The 17,804-nt window shown below is 42.8% G+C and overlaps 1 protein-coding gene across 1 annotated transcript; it reads right to left on the bottom strand.

The window, feature by feature from the left end:
- Positions 1-912: 912 nt before the first annotated feature.
- ENC1 (ectodermal-neural cortex 1) lies at positions 913-14,017 on the bottom strand. The gene is made up of 3 exons (XM_066180739.1): positions 13,879-14,017; positions 7,432-9,245; positions 913-3,976 (listed from the first exon to the last, which is right to left on the bottom strand). Exon 2 carries the CDS (start codon positions 9,231-9,233, stop codon positions 7,464-7,466), a length of 1,770 nt encoding a protein of 589 aa, XP_066036836.1. The 5' UTR covers positions 9,234-9,245; positions 13,879-14,017; the 3' UTR covers positions 913-3,976; positions 7,432-7,463.
- Positions 14,018-17,804: the final 3,787 nt, after the last annotated feature.

Raw genomic sequence — 17,804 nt, forward strand, 5'->3', positions numbered from 1 at the left:
CACTGAAACTAATCTAACCTTACCTTGGTCTGTGGAAAGGCTGATTTCTTCTGGTATTCTTCATATTTAAAGGTTCTCTAAGTGTCCCAGTCCCCCCGCCAAAATTGATGGCAAATATCTCAAACACAGGTTAACCAAGCCATGCCAAGGCCAGAAAGTAATTTAATACTATGTCCCCAACTCTTCTGAGCAAAGAAAGAACACAAAGAAACCTTTTCACAGGGGAGCTGCAGGAGTTTTAATAGAGGTAGTTTAGAAGATGTCTGAAAACTTGCTATTTTATATCAGGACAGTGTTCAGCAACACTTTCAGGCCAGATGTGCTAAGCCAGTGTAGAAAATCAGTAGTATTAAAATGGTATTTAAACAAACAACCAAACAAAAAAACCCCCACCCAATACTAAGAAAGACATCATCACCATGTACACAAAAAAATAGGTGAGATGAAAACTTCAAAGAGTTTGACTATACATGTATTTAGAACAATTGGAATGTTTTACAAGCAGCCAGCATTTTCTCACTTGAGAATAATTAGAAAGGATTCAAGATGCCTAATTCCACTTCCAAGTGGTATCAGGCACTAACTAAACTGTACTTCAAGCACCAACAAACTTGCATTTCCTGTTCTTAAATGTTCTGAGGCTCTCCGAGTTTTAACTGCTGAACTTCGAGATAGAGATCATAGTAAGAGCAGCAGAAGAGAACAAAGGGAAGGAAAGCACAGCTGAAGCAGAAGCTTAAACCAAAGCATTTAATTGCATGTTGCTGATGTGCTTAAGAGGACATAAAAAAGGGCATTATAAAGGATTCAAAGCATTTAAGGGTGAGGAAAGAGGGGAGGAAGAGACAACACTTCAAATAAACATTCCATGGAGAGGAAATATCTAATAATTTATTGACCTTCAGTTTCACATTGTGAAAAAAAGTGAGCTTTACAAAATCTTAAGACATAGTAGCAAACAACATAGACAATTTTACTTCTACTACTTGCAGTTTTCTTTTAGCACATGAACCATACCTTCAATGGCCAGGAATGGGAACATTATTCTGTTTCTAATCACTCTTATTCAGACAGGTGTCAGACATACCAAAAAGGGGCTGCAAATTATACCAGAAGTGGAAGGTTGTCATTTGTTACATGATTCTACAGTAACCAGCCTGCAAAATGAGAGGAACCTTCCCATCCTATGCCAGGGTTTTTGTGTGCACTCTGCTGTGAACTGCAATTGCTTCTAAGTCCGGGGTGTTTTGCAGGACTGAAATGGTCAAGTAGTTTGCCAGGATTCCCACAACAGTTCACAGAGCAAGAGCCTAGTGTACTCCCTGCAGAGCCAGAGGCTCACCCTGACTTCAGTTTCCGTCAGCCTACACACAGGGATTAATTGAGGACTTGAAAGCAGACCATAAGTTTGGAAACAGCGGCAGAAGATTCATCCCACTTTTGGAAGCTGCACAGTGCTACAAAACAGATTTCATAAGCTAAACATTCAGATGCAAGGCAGCTTCACCTCTGGACTCTGATCAGCTTGACAGAGAACACAGATCTCAAAGCTACATGTCCTTACTCAAACACGGGGGCCCCTGGGGACCCAGTTCTTTACTTCCTTGTATCTTATGTAATTGCTAGTGCCTGGGGAGAGGACATGCAAAACACAGGAAGTCTGATTTTATGGCTCCCTTCACACTCCTGAGTGATCCACAAGATGAAAGGCAACAAAAATTCAAGGCTGTTTCCTTCAACATGTCAACCTGTGCAGGTACAGAGATTTAGAAAGGAGACTATCCTAATCTGTGTTCCTATTGCTAAAGGTCATCTAAGGGGACACAAGGGTAGAGAGGCTGTGGGTTTAGATACTTTTTAATCTACCACTTCAAGGAATCAGTTTCATCAGTGGAACGATAATTTTATCACATCTAGCTGGAACTCACCCTTTTAAAAACTGCAAATGACTGCTGATTAATCAACGTTCTCCCAGTATTCACAGAACTCCAAACACTTTATTTCTGAAATGTAGAGAGTCTACTCCAAACAGCAAATCAAATGTAAGGCAGCGCAGAGAAACTTCCAGTGACCAATGAAAACACTTTCAGATGACAAAGCTTTCACAAATACAGCTACATCACTGTCACAGAGAGAAACGCAAGCATCACCAATGTGACTATTTTTTGTTTTGCATGCACACATGCAGCTGTTTTCTTATACCACAGCACACATCAACCATGTTACTGAATGTGCCAGTTAAATTGGGCTCCAGAAACATTTAAGAAAAAACACAATACAATACAAGCTTCATGACAGGATCTGGCAAAGAAAGTACCTGTGAAACACAAGCTTCTGAAATTCCTAAGAAAAAGAGTAGCTTCATCTCTGTCCAAAGACCAGAATAATAAGAAACAATTTTATTTAAAAATCAAAGTTTGGTTTCTCAGGATTATCTGAGGCTTCTGAGCAACCAAGTGATTAAAGACACACCAGGATAACAAAAATAAAAAGCAGCAGAGTTTGAGGGCTTTTCTTTTTTTCTTAAGATAAGAGGTTTGAAATTCCTTTCTATCCCCATAAGAAATTTTCTAGAGCACTTGGTTCTTTGACATCTGGCCGCTCAGATGATCTGAAATCCAGATGGATGAGGCAATCCAGTCAGTGCAAAATTGCTGCTCTTCTTTCTTTTTTTTTTTCCTTTCTTTTCTTAAGACTTCATCATTAACCTATGCTGAGGTTCTTTTTGTTTTTATTCTTGAATCACCATTCTCCACTCCTTCAGGACAATGTGGCTATGATGTAGGTAACCCTCCTCCAAACCAATAAATAAATAAATAAAGTTTGGACAATGACTTCATCTGGGCTTGGTATCCAGAAGCTCTTCCACAGTATTTGCGTTGCAATCAGGAAGCGGCACAAAGCGTGTGTTGCAAGAGACTTTGGCTATTTCCAGGTTAGAAATTGAAAGGCATGACCAACAAATGAAATGTTCCAAGGACACCATCTACACGACACACCACATGCAACTCAAGGAGGTGGTGGCCTGAGAAAGTGACCTCCATGGCTTCTTCCTTCAGCACATGTGTATTTAAAATCCTGTCCTGTAATCCTTCAATTTCTGACTGGGAAGCCACTCCTCCCTCCCACCTCCAACTGTTTCCCAATAGTTTTCTTTCTTTGTGCAGCAGAGCAAATCAGCAATCACAATATGTGCAAAACATACAATTCACACAAGCCCTTGCAACATGAAGACAATTGCAGGCATTGTTTCAGCATGCAAGCACTGAACAATAAATAACTATATCTACAACAAGTAACATAATAGGAAAGGGACAGACTGAATTATAAATACAGGGAGGAACAGGAACAGTGAGTATTTTCGGGATGTAATGTGTTCCCCACTGTTGCAAAAACATTTCATCACTGGACTGGTCCTTATGAAGCAGAAGGTCTCTTACTGCACACAGGACAATGCAACACAAGGTGTAACAGATGCTGCAGGCACTGCCCACAGGCAAGCACACTCCAGCCAGCAGAGTTCAGCAGCAATGCTGCTGTATCTTCATTCACAGCAGCATCTTGCTGTTTCAGACCTGGCCTGCTTCCCCTGCAGCTGGCACTGGCACTTCAAACTACCACAGGGAGAGGTGACAACCATTTTGAATTTCACATAAAAACAGTGGGGTCCATGGAAATCAAGCGCTGTGTGGTGCACAGCTAAGAGAAGATCTGTCTCTGTTATTTTCATCTTTGAAGGACTGATTAACATCAGCATTAATCCACAAGCAAATCACAGGTTTGTCCATTCATATTTAAACCACGTGTTGAAGCACTGAAGACAGGGGTTTCTTCTCCCATTCTTTCACGTCTAGGTTGGATAATTTACAAGGTGCAGATGATTTTCTTCAAATGCAAGAGATGCTGAATTATTTTTCTTCATTAAAACTTCTCCACATCTGAGGTTCCAATTCTCTTCTCCAAATAAAGGAGTAAACTAAAAGCATGGGAAGAGGTGGAGGGAAAGGAGAGAGAAATGACTTAAAAGGTTTTCCTGCAACAATATACCATAAAGTTTTTGTTAAATGCCAAAGAAAAGCTAAAAGCTAGGCTTAGGATACAACCTAGTTGATGGGCTGCCCTGCCCACCCTGAACCTCAAGGTTCATGTGCAACACCCAACTACTAATACATAAACCAGTCAGGAACACAGTTATTTAGGGTCAGAGTCTGACTTTATTATTGTATTAATCCTACCCTGCAAACCATCCTATTGACTGCAGAAAGACTGACTAATCTTTTGGATATAAATTCAGCCACTTGAAACCTAAATCAAAGTGGCCTTATACACTTCAAACGATGGACATCTCATGTATCCTGCATACTTCCGCATTTTTATGTTCCCCCAAAATCTTAAGAGTTTGTGGATTTGTTTCAAGCAAACAACCTTTTGTAACTCCTCTTTCACAAAAATCCACACAAACACTCAGTGCAGAGTTTTTTCTACACCTTAGCCAAAACAACCTGGTTGGAGCAAAGTAGAAGGGAAGGTGAAGGTGTCTTGCCCCAATACCTCTGTTCACCTTAACAAATTCTGAACTGAATTTACTCACAACAGTGAGAGGACCAAAGAATTCCCTTATTTAAAATACATCTACTCTTTATTTAAGCAGAATACTGCTTTACTTCTTTTTACACAGCAATATACCATTCACCAATAAAGCCATCACAGAGTCCTTTATAAAATCAATTATTCAATGAGAAACTCAGCCTTTGGGTGCTGAGATTGTCCTTTGCTTTTTAACTGTGAAGCTGTATCAAAATTCTAGCTCCCAAACCATCATCAGTTCATTACAATAATTTCTGACAGCACTGCTAGAATTTTAGAAGGCAAATCCTACTTCATTACAATGCAAATGAGCTCTAGTGCACTCACGGATCCTTTGAACACACTACATCTCTCTCAGGCTGTGATGTCTAAGAACAACAGAGAACACCCACAGGAAACAACCCAGCCTACATAACAGTCCACAGTGTTTCTGCAAGTGTGGGCTATTTTTTTTATGTCTAAAAAAAGGGTCCACTCAGTGCTGATTAGTCTATCCTAGGCATTCTTCATCATAGCATGACATTGTTCCCATCAAAAGAGACTATCAACACTGAAGTCAAAACAGCGTTTTGTGTCATAGGATGAGCTTTAAAAAAGCTATAAACAATTCTAAAACAGGGGGAAAAAACCGGACTCAAAACTCCCAAGTTTGAAGAACAAGACAAAGCAGACTGAAGTCCTCCTAAAAGCTGTCAGATTGGGGCCACACAGCACCATGAAAACAGAGTAATCACAAGTAATTTCCTTTTTGGCTCTCCCACCCACTGACAAAGCAGCAGGAGTCAGTAGGAAAAAAAACAACCTACTTGCTGGATGAGCACACAGCACTGGAGAGATTTCAGTCTATAGCTACATCCAGTTATCTTGTGTGCTAGTTAAGCCAGTTATCTTGTGTGTTAGTGAAGACAAAACCCTGGCTTTTAACAAGATACTGCAGAGTAAAGGAAAGCTTTTTGCACCGTTATATTCGGAGAGCTCTTTTTCAAAATAAAACACTCCTTCATGCACTGTAAACTCCAGAACAATTAAGCCAGACTCAGAAGAATAAGTCAATATTTTTCTTGGCACAGACCTGAGTCCAGGCATTCAATACTGCTGTTCTGATAACATTGAGAACCGCATAAAGTCAGTAATAATACAAATTAACTGAAGATATCGAGATGTAGTTCCCAGCTAGGGAGGAAGCTGACACACAGAAATGAGGGCTTCCATTTGCTGTTGAGGGGGAATTACTGCCAGTAACCAGGACGTCGTAAGTCTCTAGGGTTTGCTGTGCTTTCCAAAGAAAAGTCTGGGAAAAACAAAGCAGGAAGAGGGGAAAAGGGAGAAGGCACAGAGGTAGTGTTTTCAAGGCAAACAACCACCTGAGAGAAGAGCACCATGGCATAACACTGCTCAATTTCACACTAGATTTCAAAGCAGAGTTGCTGCTTTGCATGGGCCCAACCCTGTGCTCTTTACTCAACCAAAACTCCCAATCAACTGAAAGGCAGCTACAAGAGTAACTTCATTATCTACACTGCTTCAATGACCTCTGGGGTTTGCATTTACTGCAAGAGTCAGTCTACTGCTGTAAAAAAAACACCAAAAAACCTCCCCAATGATCTGTCCCAAACAGAAGAACCTAGAGAAGTCTTTACACACAAGTTCTTCTTCCTACATTGTGGAGAACCTCTTCAGTCCGGACTTTTAGGTAACCCAAAGGCATATGGGTAGCTTGTTTAATTACTACAACTGTATTTATTTGCCATTTTCTTATAACCTGCCTTCCTTCATGGGTACAATATACACTGCTCAAACCTCAAAAACCCCCTACCATTCACAGGGCATTGATTATTTAGGATCAAGGACATCACTATATTTACTTGGCTAGCAGTAACTGATTTTGTACTAAAGCCACAAAAAGGAAGTGAGGAATAAAAGCAACACAACACAAATGGGAATCTGCCAGGTTTGTTGCAAAATACACAGATTATTAGCAAAAATCTTCTCCCCCTCCTCCCAAAAATAAGAAATGCACAACAACCAACCACGCAAGACCAAATTCAGACTTGCTTGTGAGAAGATACAATGCTGAAGTTGCATCTGGTAAGAGCCTGGCCTATTATGTATAATTAAATTGTTTTGGAACAGTGTGTACTATAGACTAGTAATTATTTCAGGCTATAATATTAATTACACATCTTCCTGACACTATACCTAGTTCAACATATATAAGCATAAGTATTTTGAAAAATCTGTATTTTAAAGTGTAACAATGGAGAAAATGCAAACTTAGTCCATGCAGATGCAACCACACTGTCTAGCTGAGATTGAAAATTAGGCCTGAACTCCCTGTAAAGCTCCTATCATAAGACAGCAGCTTTATCTAAAGGCTGCTTGCATGGAAATTCAAGTGAATTAACTATCAGGCTTCAGATCAGAATTTACTTTATCTTTTTTGGGTACTGTTACTGGATGCAGAGTCACCTAATCTGTCATCAGAAAAATGGCATTGGAACCTTTGTTTAACATGCATTTAGTACTTAAGAGCCAGAGTCAACTTCCAAAAGATTATCTGCATTTCCCCACAAGTTGAAAATGTTATTTTTGCTCAGTCCTTTGCATCCAAATCATGCAGGAAAAGGCCTTGTAAAAGTGGATGCAAGGTATGTGGTAAACTGCTTCCAGGATCTGGTGTTGTCACAGCCATGGTGCCTGGCTGACAGCAGACCATGAACACACGTGTCTGAGGTGATTCAGATATAAAATTGCATCAAACATACTCACCTCTCCTCAGAGCTGCTGCTGAAAAGTTTTTTGAAAACCATTATTACAGTGAGGTTCAAAGGTGTTATTTCTTACCTGATAACTCGTAATTGCCAACACATACACAGTTAGGAGGGGAGGTGCTTCCACGTGCTGACAAATGCCGTGGGAATTAACGAATAGGGCACAGTTGTTATGCTGTTCCATACATCTAACGTGGGATCGTAGCAGTCCAACGTTTTGCACCTCTGAATGCCAAAGTAGCCCCCAACCACGTACAATTTGTTTCCAGATGCCACTGCATGGCAGCTCATTCTCTTTGCCGTCACATCCCCCACCTTAGTCCACTGGTATGCCTCGCTGTTGAATTTGTAAGCAGAGCAGGCAGAGAATTCAGTGTCTCCACCCATAATAAAAATCTGGTTTCCCAGAACAGCTGCAGCTGTGTAGCGCCAGGGCTGGGGGCAGGTGGCTGGCACTGTCCACCTGTTTTCACACTGATCGTAGCACTGGACTTTGGGCAGCTTGTCGTGGCTCACGCTGGTACCACCAAAAGCAAACAGCTTCAGCTTTGCACTGACCACAGCTGCATTGCTTACTCCCTCCCGCAGCGGGGCAACCATGGTCCATTTGTTGGTCACGGGGTCATACTGCTCTACTTGCTTTAGGGATACTGAAGGGGAAGCTGGAAGGCAGCCAGTTGCTGCAGTGTGCCCTCCTACTACGTACAAACAGTGCTTAAGTTCAGCAGAGCCGTGGCCAAACCTAGCTACCAGCATGGGAGCGGCCTTGGACCACTCCTCATGAAGGGTGTCATACACCCACACGTCCTTGGAGACTCCATTTTCTGACCCTCGTCCCCCAGTGATATACACTTTGCAGCCTATGGCACAAGCACTGAACTCCTTCCGTGGGCTTGGGATGTCAGCCTTTGGAATGATCTCCTTCGCCTTCTGATCCACCAAATACAGCTTGTCACACATAAAGGTTTGGCCACCCAAAAGGAAAAGTGAATGGCCAGTTTTTCGGGGTCTGGCACACAAGCTGGTGACCACTCCATCATTCTGTAAGATCTTCAACTTGCATCTTATTGATTCTTCTACAATCTCCTTGCTTTTCCTCTGCTTGGTGATAAGTTCTTCCATGGCCACATTCTCCATAAGGTATATGGCTGGCAGGAGGGCCAGTCTCACTGTCTGCAGCAGCTCTGGCAGGTAACAGTGACGCTTACTCAGGTCATAGTTGACCCAGTTGATAGCTGATTCATACACCAGCCTCTCATCTTCAGTTTCTAATTCTTCACTGGAAAGGAGCTGCACTACCATGTCTTTTGGCAGCTGGAGGAAGTCGTCACTTTTGCTGATACTCTGGAAGTTGCTAAGGCACATCCTCCAAGAGAGCTCATACAGCTTGGTACACTGATGAGCATCCGACAGCAGCAGCATACCAAGACAGTTGGTGGGATGAAGGTTTTTCTCCAGAAATTCTGCACAGGCATCCCGAATGTCCTGAAACTCCAGCATGTCACCAGCCTCCAGCAGCGACTCTGCATTTTCCTCATTGATGATAACTCTGGAGGAGTATGCATAGTCCAGAAGAAGCTCCAGGACTTCTGGGTGAATAGAATTGTGGAAGTTGACTTCACTGTCCTGGCTCTCTTTCAGTCCTCCGCTGAACATGGCCTCGAAATAGCGGCTGCAAGCAGCCAGCACTGCCCTGTGGCAGGGGAAGGACCTGTTTCCAGCATGGAGAAGCACATCTGTGAAGAGACGCTGCTGACGGAGGAGGTTTAGGTGGGTAAGGACACTATCAGCATAGGATGACTTGTGGAACAGGTATATGTTTATGGAGCCAGTGCTGGCCCTGGACTTGCGATTCTCGTGCATGCTGACTGACATTTTGTTTCACACCTACAAGCAAAAAAAAAATTGGATATAAATAAAGGTCAAAATCGTTGTTGGTTTTACATATCAAAAAGCGTGTCTATTATTCACTATAGGATGGGAGAGAAAAAGCTTTCATTTACAGCTGAGTGGACAGAGAATTACATCTACCTCTGGCATGCATTTATTTTTTTGTAAGGTGAGATTCATAAATGACATAGTCTAAATTTGTTGCCCAAGAGCAGGTTTATCTTGGGAAACCTGATCTCCCACTTTCATAGCAATACAGTAAGCAAGTAAGCTGGAGAAAGAAAATGAACCAGGACTGATTTTCTCACCCTTCCCCAACCTAGACCAGCTGATTCATTACATACGTACACATGCACACGCTTGAAACATTCTCCTGTACTGAATCATAGCAGGAAGAGCTACCAGACAGAATACCTAAGGAATGTCAAAAGCTGCATAGGGAACAAAAACCTACTAATCCCATTAGGAAGCTTCCCTTTGGTATAGTGATTCCATATGCAACTGCACCAAAAAAAAAAAAAAAAAAAAAAAAAAAAAAAAAAAAAAAAAGAGTAAAAAAATTTTAAAAAAAACCACCCCAAACTTTAAAAATAAAACTCTGGTATCCACCATAGATTTAGACTTGTGTAACTGAAAAAAAAAAAAAAAGGTTAGTAAATGCTACAGATTCCACCTTTATTTCACAGAACTCAGTGTCTGCTTGCTATAGTGATATAGCAGGGTCAACAGAAAAACATGTTTTGACTACCGGCCAAAGTCACTGAGACACTGCCTCTGAAGACACCTGGAGAGTCAGGACCTCAAAGCTTAATCCATTAGTTCATTCTGAAGTTTTGAGGAAGCATAAAACAGAAGACACATCCTATCCTGCCCTGCCCTGTTCCTAACCAACAAAACACTACTCAGATCCTGTTTAGAGGTGAATGTTATTGTTACTTGCCATGATATGCAGCTCTATGTATAACTACAGCAGCAAGTTTCCAAATTTAACTAAGAGTCAAATCAAAATAGTACATAGTGTGTATATATATATATATATATACACACATATCTATGTGGAGTATAGGATAAGAGAGGAATATTCACAGCAACATAAAGCTAATGGTCAGAATACCACAGTGCAAGTAGTAGGAGGTGAAACATACAGAATTCTGTGCAAGCTGTGGCTGTGACTGGTACTGTAATAACCTCACTTCTCTCTCTTCAAACTGCAGAGAAAACTCAGAGAAAGCCAAGAACCAAACTTGTCTAATTACTATGCCATTTGCATATCCAGAGTACTTTTTACTGCACCTTCAAATAAAGAACTGGCCAAAAGGTCTACCTGGAAAGCATGCAGTGCCCTAAGTCAGAGCATGACCTGGGGCCACTTGTGAAGATTTTAATGTGGATATACTTTGCTCTCACACAGACATTTTCATATACTTGAGCATCTTTAAGCAGTACAGAACTATAGAATTTCATTCCCACATTTCATGCTTCAACATAATACAAGAGCTTTACAAGCCTCAAAACCAGCACTTTTTAATACATGTATTTTTCTGGATTCATATGACCAGAAACATTGACAAAATCAAAACCACATGTTTAATTTGGACAGCAGACTCCATTTCAGAACAAGCAATCTGTGTACATGAAACATGCAACACCTGCAGTCTAACTGCAGCACAGCCAGTACCACCATCTGTGCTAATGTAAAGTAATTGATTCACCATATTGAACAACACAAGTTTGTGACACACCTTTCTCTTCAGTTACAGAAAAAAAGCCCTTAAACCTAAAGTAAGGAGTAGAGACACACCTTACTGTAAAACTAGCATAGCCCATTTCCTTTAATATGGAATACAATTTGCCCGATAAAACTTAACTTAAAAGAGCAGGTAATACTGCCCAATATATGGTGCACAATCCAAAGTCCTCCAAAACAGAGAGGAGCCCTATGCATCAGAGCTACAAGGCAGAGCATCTGTCTCACTCTACCATTCAAAAGCTTAGAAAGATATAATACCAGTGCTCCCTAGGCCAATCTATTGAATGCACTAAGCACAGAACAACTTAAGGCAGCTAGTATGTCTCCAAAGCACAAACTCTTTTACAAGGAAAATGAAATGGCCTTTAATGAAGTTATATTGTCTGGCAAAAAAAATACCCAGATGGCATTGGAGGATCTTGAGCACTAATCTCAGACTAAAATAACCCACTTAACCTATAGCCAAAAATAAGATAGTGACCATTTACAGGTTGAAATCTCCTGGAACTGAAGGATTACAGAAAGATCATGGCCTGAAATACTAGTAGACAAGCAGTGTGAAGACACAAATAGGAAGCTGAACACTTGACTGTCAAATTTTTCAAACTTTTCCAGGCACCTTACTGTTTTAAATGTTGTTATGATGCAAGGCACAGTATTCACCGGATTACAGGTAGGTTTTCCTTACACTGAAGAGTTACTCTTTCAAGGTTCCTCACCAGGGAGCAGGATGGGAGCTAAACACCCCACTGATGAAACAGAAACAACAGAATAAACAGTATCTGGATATGCTCAGTGCCCCCCACCCTCCATTCCAGTTAACTGAATGTGTGTGTAGACATCACAGTCTAGGCATGTCAGGATCTCCATGAAAACACAGGTTCTCTTCTTTGCCCCCACATATTGGGGGATTTCAGAGTATACTGAAAACTTTCTTTCATCATGCACACAGGGTTCAGAAATGGGGCAGGTAAAGTTCACATCAGAGCCTTCAGATGCAGGCATTTAGATCTTTCACCAGGCTGTGTACTCACACGAGCAATGCTTGTTCAGCACCATTCAGAATGAGCCCACAACCACAACAAAATACAGGCAAACATAAAAAACCCACCCTGCAGTTATGCACACAGTGGAGGCTAGTGAACTACAGACCACATGCAGAGGGGACGAACAGATCACTGTCTGTTACCTAAAGCCCACCCACAGCCATAGTACCAAATACCACTGTAAAAAAAAAATTAAAAATTTGTATAAAAACCCCTCTCAAACAGCTACTGAATAAGGCACTCAGCATTTCACCCTACTATAACAGAAGACTTAGTCTCTTAGCGAGAAGGACATTTCACATCCTTGCTGGTAGTGAACTGTTCCTGTAAGATTGCCTTTTATCATCATAATGTCATCTACTGAGAGGAATTCAAAATATGCCAATTCACATTTAAGATAAGCTAACATATTTCCCTGAAAAGAACAAAGATACATATCTATACACATCTTTTTCCTCCAGTGTGATGCTGAGACGAGACTGCACATGGACTAGCTGAACTAACACCCTTAGAATCAAGTAGCAACATTCACTAACAGGCAGTGTTTCTGTAAATAGCCTTTCTGAGTCTCTGGCAACTAGGTCAATCCAGAATCTTGTAGGAACACTAAAATGCAAAAATGACAGCTCCAGTTTCTCTGGTGCTGGAAATTATGCAAGCCTTAAAAACTTCAGCAAGGTAATTTACAGTCAGTGATCAAATGTTCATCTTGAAAAATATTAGCCAATTCCCTTCAGGCATTTTTTTTTCCCTTAGAAATAGTATTTGTACGTAAAAGACAACAAGTGGTCAGTAAACTACAGATATAGATTTTATCTAGGAACAGAGGTTGAACCAAGACTTTGATTTATAATTACACTTCAACAAGCTACTTGTCACAGCAGCCCAGTAGTAAACACTTCTTTAAGACTAAACAACAGGCTCCTTGTCCTACTTAACAGTTCTATAGCATGCAGGTCTCAGCCTAAATCAAATGAAAAATTAAGTATTTTCAAATCACTGACACATCCCTGATGCACGCTCATTTTAATACGACTGTGTAATTACACAGCGGTGGTTGCGTTTTTCTTTAGAATCAGCGAAACAGCTGAAAGAGAGGAAATCTGCCAATTATCCCATCGATGTAACTAACACCGCTTTCAATTGCTAAATCTGCACCGACGTTATCAGTGTGGCAGAGGCAAACCGTGACACTGCCTAAAGTCTTCAAGCTCAGGGGCTGCCTAGGACCTGTAGCGAGACAGAAAGCAGAACACGCTGCTCCTGCTAGAACGCACTACAGCTCATCATATGCAAACAAAGAAATGCAACTCTAAATTCCCCTTAGCCCGTCCTATCAAAACGCCTAAATAACTCCCTCTCTGAGAAGAAACTCGCAGAGCTTCTTCCCAGACTGATATAAAAACCAGCGCGAGCAGCTAAAAATGCATTTGGTTTCCTTTACAGAGCAACAACCACGTGCAAAAGTTTCTGTACGGGCGCAGGGAGAGGAGCGCCGCAGCCAGCTCAGGGAGCAGCCAGGCGCTCGCTCACTCCCTGCCCTGCCTCACGCCCGCCGAGGGATGCTCCGGACCGGCCCCGAGCAGGAAGCTGAAACCCACCGGAGAGGCTAGCAGCCTCCGTACGGGGCAGCCTGTACAGGAGATAGCAAACCACCCCGAATGCCTACCCACCCGCTAGTACCCGGCGTTCCGGACAGGGCGGAGGAGGGCCGGGGTCCGCCTGTGCCAGGGACCAACGAGACAGCCCGGCTGCAGCCGGAGAAGCCCCGCCGGCAGCTCTGCCCCCAGCTCTGCCCCTCCGCCTCCCCTCCGTGCCGGCGGTACCAACTTACAGCAGCGGCTCCCGGGCGAGCGCGGAGGTCCCTGGGCGACGGAGCGCCGCGCATGGGAGAGGAGCTGGGCTGTGCCGGACCGGCGGTGCCGCGGAGCGAGCAGCAGTGCCGGCAGCCGGGCGGAGCTGCTGCCGCCGGCGGGAGGCGGGCCGCGGAAAGGAGGGCGGGAGGTAGGGAAGAGGGACGGAAGAAAGGGGAGAACTGGCGGCTCCTACTGCTGCTGCTGGTGCTGGCACGCCAGCCGCAGCTCTGCCCCGGCGGCGGAGCGGGGAAGGGGTATAAGGGCTGGGGGGCGGGGGGAGGCTTTATGCAGAGCCTGTGAGTGACAGGCGGGGGAGGGACGGCAGGACGAGGGCAGCGCGCTCGCAGTTGCTGTCCCGGCCAGCGGCAGGGAAGGTGTGTGGGGGTTTTTTTGTCGCCCTGGATGGGGGTTGCAGGATGGCCTCTCCTTCCTGCCTTGCCCACCCTGCCCCGCTCCCGACCGGGGCGGCGTGGGGCCGTAGGAGCTCCTGCACCGCGTTCCGGGTGAACAAGGGGCGCGCCCCGCCGCACGGAGATAGCTACGCGGGATGCGGAGAGCCGCGGGGACGGGAGGGCTCCTGGTCCCTGTGGCGTGTCCCGTTGGGTGGCGAAGACCGAGCAAGGGAGAGGGTGGGAAACTCCTTCCTGGGCGCCCTGGGAGCGGCCGGGAGGGCCCGGAGGAGCCCGGGCATCGCGGGCTCTGAGCCCGCCGCCGGGCGCTGCTCGTCCCGCGGCGGGGCGGTGCCGCGGAGCTCCCGCGGGCCCTGCGGTCACTGCGCTGTCGGGGGTCTTCACACAGCTGCCGCTTCCGAGGTGCCCAGTGGAGTCCTTCGCCGCAGGACAAAGGGAGGCCTGCTTTTAATTATTTCCCAATTAACATAGTATGTGAAAAACGCGTTTCTGCAAAAGGCTGATTTCAACAATAACCATCTTCTAGACATAACAACAGTGTTTACATGATGGTATTATGTGACTCTGTACAAGAAAAACATAAGTACCGTACTAAACATTGCACATATTGCTAGTTTACTATTTGCTAATATCACTTAAAGCAATGGTATTAGTCTAAAGACGCTTTAAGGAAGATAAGAACAATTACTCGCACCAGCAGGAAGCTTCTTTTTGAATAGTTTGGAGAATTTGCTCATTCTTCATAATGAAATGTCACCCGAACTTCTCCTGTTGAAGAAAAGAATGGCCTGCAAACAATTTGCCCCAGCAGAGGGTTATTTATATTTGTGTTGCTGGACTCCAGAGTCTGCAGATTAGCACACACTCAGTGTACAGCAGGACACATCTGTAATTCTAGACAGCCTGTGGGCATATGCAAGCCTGGAGAGCATAGCTGAACAGGGAGCAGATGAAAGACTAATTTGTTTCATAGATTATTTCTTTTTACAATATTGTTTTATTACAACATGAAGTGTTGCAGGTTGGTTGCGTGGCCTAAAAATTTTGCACGTCTGTGTGTAATAAAGAATGTTTCAAAGCTGTTTAGGTGTGAGAAGCTGTTGTAAATTGTAAACAACCTTGCACAAGGGGTATTCATGGACACCAATGTACACTTGAGTCATGTACCTGGAGAGGATTTTGATTAGACTGTCAATGTTCAACCTTTTTTGCACATTGTATTGTCCATGTTACTAGTCCAGTTTTTTCCTTTCATTGTAACATAACTATAAAATGCTTTGATCCTGTTTTCCCCCCAACTAAACCTGCAGAGGCTCCACCCAAATCCTGTCCATTATGGTGAATCTTCCACAATCTGGTGCCAGAAAGTCAGATTATCTCATTCTATCCAACTGAAAACACTGGGACACATTGCTTCCTCCAGTATTAGGACAAACTTCGAACAGGCATAGTTATCACTATGGGTGATAAACGGAAATGATGGAATAACGTTACCTATCTATTTCTTATCAACAGCTGAACTATAGCTGTAAGGAATGGTAATGAAAAACAAGATCCACAGAGAAGACAACATACAGGATTAACATAGACGCCCACAGCATGCAGATTTGGGCAATACCCTGCATGAAAAAAATGGGGCAATAATCCCGTAAGCGAATGACCAGATGAAGTACTGATCTTCCTTTTTTTTTTTTCCATGAAATGAGGAACCTGTTGAAGTTAATCAGGGCAGAATGACTGGATGAAGATTTAAGTCATCTGTTGGGGAAACAAATACACAGCCAGCCAGACCCTTCTGTGTGTGTAAAGCAGTGATACTGGTGAGAGCAGAGAGAAAATGAGAAGAAAAAGGAATTCCACACTCCATACTTAAACACTACAGCAGTTGTTCTTTTGGATGTGCTCAAATGAGCTCTTATTTATGCTTAAGTGACAAAACACCCGAAGAGTTTCTTCTCCTTTCTGCACAAGATTTAGAAGTAGATAGGTTTGTCTGAAGAGACCTTACAGCGCATTTAGAACAAGAATGCTTGTTTTGCTAGCATGGAAAAAACACTCAAGAAATTAACTCGGTCCAAGCAAATCTTTGGCCTGGTTTATGTTGGTCTGAGAACTAAGTCAGATCACAGTTAAGCAGTATTCTGGTTAAGCCAGTTTTGTAGATGGGCCAATCTGTGTTTTGACATTGCTGAAAACAAAGCTGGCCTAGCCTATTCCAGGACATAGTTTAACATGCCCACTGAACTAGTTCAAACATGTTTTTCCTGGTATTAGTATGCCAGGATAGATAGGATCTTTTCAATGTTACTAAATATCATGATTTTATCACAAATCACAAGATAATTGGCCCTTTTCTCAAAGCCTCAGCTTCTAGAGTCATGTGAAATTGATATTCTCTTAGGATTGGTTTTGTTTGCTTGTTTGTTTGTTTTAATAAGTTTGAAAGAATGAGTATGTCAATATAAACCCTTAAATATTCTCATTTTAATGAAAATAATAGAATTAAGTGCCACATTTGACTAAAAACATTGGGGTAGGAAAATCTTCATTCAGCTCAAATCCAGCTTGCTTGCTATGCAGAGAACACTGCTGAATTAACTAAATTATTTCACTTTGCTCTTTATTTAAATTGGTTTGGCTTCTGTGTTGAGACAAGTCCTTGGAACCTTGAATGTATAGCAAATTTTATCATATGGCTTTATTGGCACTTTAATGTTTTGCAGGCATAACTATATAGCTAAAAGATCTCCCAGATTACCCTAGTAGCACCAGCAAGTGTTCTAACACTGGCAGAGCTGTACTGGTAAAATAATCCATTTCCAGAGCAGATTATTTCACTTAAGAGATGGAAATATGTATTTTGTTTTGTTTTTGTTTGGTTAGTATCAGCTGCATCTAAACTAGCAGGGTTTGCCAGTACAGCTATATTGGCAAACCTTTTAAATGCAAACAGGCAGTATGTGCCTGCAGCACAGTCTGAGATCTCATTTTTAATGCTATTAAACAGCTGTGTCTTGGGCTTTTGCCTTGTTAGACTCTTTTTAACCACATTATTTTGTTCAACTGCTAAATAAACAGCATGGGGTTAAATGTATTAGTGTAATTTATCTTCTTTCCTTCCTAATTTACACTTTGAATGAATTAATTAGAATGATTTAATTAACAATGTACAATAGCAGTACCAGTGCCAGAGCTCTCCCACGGGGATGGGGTCTGGAACACCACTCAGTGACCCACACCTGCTTTTCTTATCATTTGCCTTTGATGTGCTTCTGCAGGCTGGCCCACAAACAGATTTGTGTGGATACAGCGCAACGCATTATAGTGCTTGTTTAGTCCTATAGACATATTAAAAGTGTTTGGGGAGGTCAACACTCCGTATTTCTTAGCAGCAATTACAACAGTTTGTCCACCAGTGCTGGAGGTGAGAAATCCCTCTTTGCCTGGTTCTGCCTTTCCCGTCTGTGTGCGTGTTTGTTTTCAAAAGGATTATA

Source organism: Chamaea fasciata, unplaced genomic scaffold (genome assembly GCF_029207755.1).
Source record: "Chamaea fasciata isolate MVZ Bird 193981 ecotype frontalis unplaced genomic scaffold, bChaFas1.0.hap1 SCAF_4, whole genome shotgun sequence".
In the NCBI taxonomy this organism is placed as follows: domain Eukaryota; kingdom Metazoa; phylum Chordata; class Aves; order Passeriformes; family Sylviidae; genus Chamaea; species Chamaea fasciata.